The sequence below is a fragment of the Cucumis melo genome, chromosome 11 (assembly GCF_025177605.1).
Source record: "Cucumis melo cultivar AY chromosome 11, USDA_Cmelo_AY_1.0, whole genome shotgun sequence".
Taxonomy (NCBI): domain Eukaryota; kingdom Viridiplantae; phylum Streptophyta; class Magnoliopsida; order Cucurbitales; family Cucurbitaceae; genus Cucumis; species Cucumis melo.
The window spans coordinates 17,874,083-17,880,862 of NC_066867.1; the positions used below are offsets into that span (position 1 = coordinate 17,874,083).

General features: G+C 37.8%; 1 protein-coding gene across 1 annotated transcript; it reads right to left on the reverse strand.

Moving 5' to 3' along the window:
• LOC103490501 (probable aminotransferase TAT2) lies at positions 1–3,994 on the reverse strand. Its single transcript, XM_008450034.3, has 7 exons — positions 3,439–3,994; positions 2,601–2,940; positions 2,286–2,504; positions 2,070–2,129; positions 1,753–1,908; positions 1,571–1,664; positions 1–403 (listed from the first exon to the last, which is right to left on the reverse strand). Exons 1-7 carry the CDS (start codon positions 3,705–3,707, stop codon positions 273–275), a joined length of 1,269 nt encoding a protein of 422 aa, XP_008448256.1. The 5' UTR covers positions 3,708–3,994; the 3' UTR covers positions 1–272.
• Between the last annotated feature and the right edge of the window lie 2,786 nt (positions 3,995–6,780).

Below are 6,780 nucleotides of genomic sequence, written 5' to 3' on the forward strand. Positions count from 1 at the left end.
TAGATTAAACTGAAATTATATATATAACTGAGACTAAAATAAACGAACTTCCATACAATTGGAACCAAAGCATGAAGTTAGCCCACATAAAGTTATTATGTGTACACTTCATTTTCCTACTAATTCAATGTCTACTCCACTAGTCTGATTTATTTCATATTGATAGGAACAGGTCATAAACCTTCAGCTAAGCAAAGGACTAATCAACTACAAGAAGTTGTCAATGCATTGAAGATATATAATAAACGATGAGCAGCAACTTAAACTTATCATCAGGCAATATGGTTGCTGGCTTTAGCATGCCTTTTGTAGAAGGCTTTCAACCTTGCCACACCATCTTCAATGGAACTACGCTCCATTCCGAAGCTAAATCGCAGCCAATTCTTCATCCCAACAGCAAGACCTGTGACCATTCCTTTCATTCATTTCCATGTCTTTAACAACCAATATTTCAATTGTTGAACTTTCCTAATAGACCGAACCTATTTTTGTTCTCCCACTTTCTATCCCTACTTTTTTTTCTCTCTCTCCCTCTGGTTCTTTTTCCTAGTTATGATTGGGTGAAAGTGAGAGCAAGAAGTAAAGAGAGTGAGAGTATTAGGGACAAAAACCCTTTACATATTCTACTACAAGTATACATGTTCGTGATTTTGTTTTCTTTTTCACCTAAAAGGTCCTATATGATTTGAGATAGTTGTTCTTATATATTATGAGTCTTCTCATCTCTAGCCAACATGGGACTTTAGTCATAGTCTAAGAATAAGGGAGAAAGTAGGGAGTAAGAATGTGAAAATAACAATAATATATAAAAAAAGAAAAAAGATGAAGAAACACAATCAAAATAATTTTAAAAACTTAACTCTTATCTTTTAAATTATTTTTCTAATTTAAGTGTAGCGTAATCATTTAAAAATAATAATAGTGAAATTAAGTCAAAGGACTTTTACAACCTATTCTTAGAAAATTGAGTACTACAAAAGGGTATATTCTGAAATTTTAAGGACCAAAAGCCCATGCTTCAAAAAGTGGAGACTAAAATGATAATTTTCCTTGTTCTTGGTCATATACCATGAATTTTCCCCTTTCAAGTCAATGTGAAACTTCAATCCCATTCTAACATAACACTATAATAAAAAATAAGGTGCAAAAACTTAAAAATAAAATAAAAATAAAACACAAAATATATTGAAAAATCATGGTCATTGACAAAACTGCTGAAAATATTTACAAAATATAACAATATTTGAGATTCTATCAATGATAGATAATGATAGATTTCTATTAGACTTCTCAGTGTATAATAGAAATCTGTCATTATCTATTATTGATAGAATATCAAACTTTGCTATATTTTATAAATATTTTTGGTTTATTTTGTTATATTCAATATATGAAAAAAAAAAAAAAAAACATTTGCTCCCGCACACAAAAGGTTAGAAAATCTTGTTTTGAGAAACCAGGTCAATTCTCACTTCAGTACAATTTTTTAGGTCATCCCTACAAAATCTCCTTGAGTTAGCTCTCTTCCATTTGAAATAAAGTTAGTGGTGATGTTATTTATGTTGATTACCAGGGAGAATGAGCACAGATTCTTCCTTCATCAGCTTGATGCAGAAGTCCATCTCATTCTTTATGCCTTCAAGTTGTTCTAGATTCAGCTTGACCTGTTTCAAATGAAATATTGACCATCAAACAAAATATATACCCTCATCATAAATAAGCTTAAATTTGTATGTTCTTAAATGGTGGTACCATTGCAAGCATTGATCCTTCTGGTTTGTTTGGGCAAGTCAAACAAGGAATCTCATTGATCTTCTCATACAAAATATCTGCATTTGTTCTCAGTAAATCAAGAAGACCTGAAACAAATTCATCGCTTGTTTTTGCAAGAATTTGTGGGATTGCACCCTGTATAGTGAGGGTAAAGAAACCAGAACAAGGAAAAAGATCATTAACAAATGGCCTAAAAAGAAAAGACCAAAATTTTGGAGTGCTGGGATTGGCAGATATAATGTCAAGGTTAAAAAATATAGTCCTCCATTCATAGTAAGAAGGTCCAATTTAAGCACCTGAATGCAGGTTGGGGGATCGGGTGTAATGTCCAGATAGTTCTTAATGTTCTCTATAATCTGCTAAGAAAAAGATAAGTGTCACATTCGAACAAATGAAACGAAGCAATTCTTTCAAATTGCAAGAATATTTCTATTTCAACATAGAAGCTAACTAACATAAACATCATTAGATCCTCAAAGATAAATGTAAAAGAACAGAGAATTTGAACAAACCCCATTTTTTTCAAGGATGCCATTTGGATCAGTGACTAAAATCCAACCCAATCTCCATCCTGGAACAGACCATTTCTTAGATAGAGATCCAAGGGTTAGCACTGGAGCAATGGATCCAAACACTCCCATTGGCACAAAGGGCTTGTGGCCAAAAGCCATATGCGCATAAACTTCATCAGCTATTACAAAAATCCCAAGTTTCCTCGCAGTTTCTGCAATCTAAATTTAACAACGACAAGAAAAGGCATTAAACATAGGGAGAAAATTGAAGGAACTAAAAACTATCAAAACGAGCCAAGAATCAATATTGCTTACCTCTTTCAAATGCTGGTACGTATACACGCTGCCACAGGGGTTGTTGGGATTGATAATAACAATAGCAACAGTGTTGCTATCTGCAAGAGCTTTCACAGCTTCAAGGTCAACCTCCCAACCTTTGTCTGGTAAGAGATCAAAATTCCGAACTTCAAGGTGTCCAAACACTGCTCGAGTTTGGTAGTGCGGATAAGATGGTCTAGGGAGCAAGATGTTGGCATTGGGTCGAGCTAGCACAGATATTACGATTTCAATGGCTTGTGTGCAACCAACAGTGAGAAAGACTTCATCAGGGGATAACTGGTATGGGAGACTGTTGGAATAATATTCTGCCAATGCCCTGTATTAGAAAGACATACCACGTTAAGGCCTTGTCAAGAGTAAATGCTAATAATGCTCTTCCGTTCGAATTATAAGCAGCACGTAAAAACTGTTGGGAAACCCTCCCCACTTGTATGCAGAAATATAACTGAGAAATTAAAGAAAAAGAAAAAAACGAAAAGAAAAGAAAACAACAACGGAGAAACGTTATAGCCAACCTAAAAGAACTATACTATTTGAAATCTTTTTACAAACACATCGGTTTCAATTACAAGAGCATTCTCTCAAATTTTTTGTACAACTCACCAATTTTCCACTTTCAAACTAGAAAAATCACAAAGAAAATGATTAAACCGACTTTTTACCACATCACTCAGAAATACCCCCTCCTTAATCATTTCAATGTATAACTGCGAAGTGATTTTGAATGATTAAAAACATTTATCTAAAAATTCAGTAAAAGAGAAATGAGATTAAAAGTAGCAAACATGAAAGCCAAGAAGAGTAATTAAATAACCTCCTGGCAGAAAGAACGCCATGCGTGGAAGGATAAGAGTTGAATTTAAAGGATTGGACGGCACTAACAAGGGATTCAACGAATAACGGAGAGGTGTGAAAGGCAGGGTAAGCCGAAGGGTCGGCACGGCCAAAAGCAATAATCGGGCGAGGATCATCAGTATTGCGATGGCTAGAGACGAGATTAAGAAAACCACGGACTGAAATGGAGAATTTGTTGAGGTGTTCATCGCCGTGGAAGTTCCAGTGGTGGTCAGAGTTGATCTCCATGACTTTGTATCTTTAAGAGCTTGCTGCTTGCTTCCTCACTCACACTCAGAGAGGTGAGGTGGGTTCGTACATGGAATTTGTAGGAAGGAGAAGCACAAAGGCGTCAGCGGGTGTGGGGCCGGAGAAGATTGAAGAATGCATGGTAATAAATGGGTTCCGAAACATTATAAAAATTTTATCGAAAAGAAAGAAAGGTGGTTTGTGACCAACATGAAAAATAGGCGATTGGATGAGTGAGAGAATGAGTGGTACCAACGTTGCAAAAATTATATTAATAATGCAGTTTTGAAAAGTAATTATCAAAATAATGCAATTTTACAAAGTATTTATCAAAATGATTAGATGCTACATTCTCTTTCCTCCACCGACTCTTCCATTCTTTCTTTTACACGAGTCTCCTACTCATTCATAATACCAAATTTAATCTTACCAAAATTACTATATCAATTTTTTAATCTCCATCTACTCCGATCAAATTTGATATTATCTTTTTTTCTCTTTTTCCTTTTTGTCTTATTTACTTTACTTTATATTAATGATTCTAAAATGATTAAAATTATTTAAAAAAAATATATATATATATATATAATAATTAAAAATTTAAAATTAACCTTTTTTTTTCAAAATTAAATATAAGAAAATGATAAAATAAATGGGTTTAAAAATTGGAATGAGGTAAGCCGAGTAGGGTCATGACGGAGCATGGTAGGGGTTCTTGGTCTACATCGAAGGTATGCTCAGCCTATGATGAGTATTGTGGTGGTCTCTCTAATTTCTTTTTCATGCTTGTTCATTTTTTGGGTCCAATATACATCTTTTTTTCATTGCCAGTGATGAGTTTAATGTTACCCACTATATGATGCATGATTCGATTTTTGTTAACTTTTTTTTTCTAATGCGTTGTCTGTGAACTGCTAGACTCCCAATTCTATTTACCTATAACCGAAGGAAGAAGGATAGTAATAAGGAGACAGGGAAGGGTACACGTGGAAGCGGGGAGGAAAGTAAGGAGACTGGGGACCAGTTAGTGGGGACCACGGGTTAGTTAGTAGTGGGAATTAAAAGGGGGAGTAGGAAGTAGAGGGGGGTACGTACGTTTTGTCGTGAAAAGGTTGGGCTGCTCCCTCTAAGGGTGGAGAGGAAGGCAGAAGGAATTCCAGGTTACCGTTGCTGCATCGCTTGGGTTTTGGGCTATATATTTTGTTCTTGCGTTATTGTCTGTGTGGTTATTTTTGGTTAAAAAGTTCTGTTTGAGTGTTGTTTATTTTGTGTAAAGTTGTTGTGAATGATCGTGGGGTGTTAAAGAAACACGGACTGTGAGTTGTCATTCCGTTTTGTTTTTGGAAAGAGTAATCGAAATAGTAGAGAAGCACCAGTTGATGTTCTAACATTTGGTATCAGAGCCTACCACACCTGGGGTGATCGACGAAAATGGCGAAGAGCAAAGAAGAGAGACTCGACATGGTGGAACAAGGGATTATGAAGCTTCCATTGATGGAGGAGAACATTTTTCTCTTGTTGAAGACCATCGCAGATATGAATGCTCAGATTGATAAACAGTATAAGCAGCAGCAAGTGATACTGAAATACTTGGAAGGGATCATCTGAGATGACTCGCTCGGTAAGCAGATGGTTGAAGGCTCGACGAGTAAAGCTCAGAATGAAAAAACGACCCTCACAACGATTTCTATAGACTTGAAGAAAGGAGGGAAGGTCGAGAAAGGGCAGTCGACGGATCGGAGTAAGTTCAAAAAAGTGGAAATGCCGGTCTTCAATGGACCGACCCTGACTCGTGGCTATTCTGACCCGACAGATACTTCAAAAGACACAACCTATCCGATTTAGAAAAGTTAACCGTAGCTGTCATCAACTTCGATGGACCAGCATTGGATTGGTATAGATCCCAAGAGGAGAGGAAAGCGTTCAAGGGATGGCAGGACCTGAAACAAAAGATGCTGGTGAGATTTCGATCCATCTGAGACGACACACTAGTGGGGCGATTCCTCACCATCAAGCAAGAGACGATGGTGGAGGAATACAGAAACTGATTTGATAAATATTTGGCGCCAGTAGCATTCCTACAGCCAGTGGTGTTGGAACAGACGTTCATGAATGGGTTGAGCCCATGGTTGAAGTTGGAGGTAGAAATGTGGGAGCCGGTTGGGCTGGCCCAAATGACGAAGTTGGCTTTGAAAATAGAGAACCGGGAAATGGTCCAAAAAGAATGCGGGCTAAATAGTAAGGCGACCCAGCGGACACCTAGTGCGCGCAGCACCAGTGCGACCACTGCGAGTGAAGGCACGACAACGAGCGGTTGGCCAATGAGAACCATCACATTGAGGAAAGTGGCAACTGGGGATAACCGATGAGAAGGACCCACCAAAAGGCTGACGGACACTGAGTTTCAAGCTCAAAGGGAAAAGTGGTTATGTTTCAGGTGTGGGGAGAAGTACCATGCAGGGCATAGGTGTAAAACTAAGGAGAACAAGGAGTTGCGTATGTTACTCATTAAGGAGAGCGGGGAAGAGCTTGAAATTGTAGATGAGTAATATTTTGATGCAGAATCAGAGATGAAGCCGTCAGAAATACAGAACATTGAGAATTTAAACATAGAGTTGTCTATCAACTCAGTGGTTGGCCTGACAAATCCGGGAACCATGAAGGTGAAAGGGAAAATAGGAGAAGAGGAGGTAGTCATACTGATAGACTGTGGAGCTACCCACAACTTCATAGCCGAGAAATTGGTCGATAAATTGAAACTACCAATGAGAGAAACACCCAACTACGGCGTGATACTTGGCTTGGGCATAACGATCAAAGGGAGAGGTGTGTGTGGAGACGTGGAGCTGTGGCTAGGGGATTGTAAAGTGACGGATAGCTTCTTACCTTTGGAACTAGGAGGAGTGGATGCAATCCTGAGAATGCAATGGCTACACTCATTAGGAACCACTGAACTTGACTGGAAGAACATAATTTTTACCTTCTATGAGCGGGGAAACAAGGTGGTCATCAGAGGGTATCCGAGTCTCACAAAAACCCAAGTCAATCTCAAGGGAATGATGAAGAGCTGGGA

Coding starts and splice junctions, on each gene's coding strand:
- LOC103490501 (XM_008450034.3), bottom strand. CDS start 3,707: ATGGAGATCAACTCTGACCACCACTGGAACTTCCACGGCGATGAACAC. Junction 1,909..2,069: donor ATCCCCCAACCTGCATTCAG/GTGCTTAAATTG, acceptor CTCACTATACAG/GGTGCAATCCCACAAATTCT. Junction 1,665..1,752: donor AAGGATCAATGCTTGCAATG/GTACCACCATTT, acceptor CATTTGAAACAG/GTCAAGCTGAATCTAGAACA.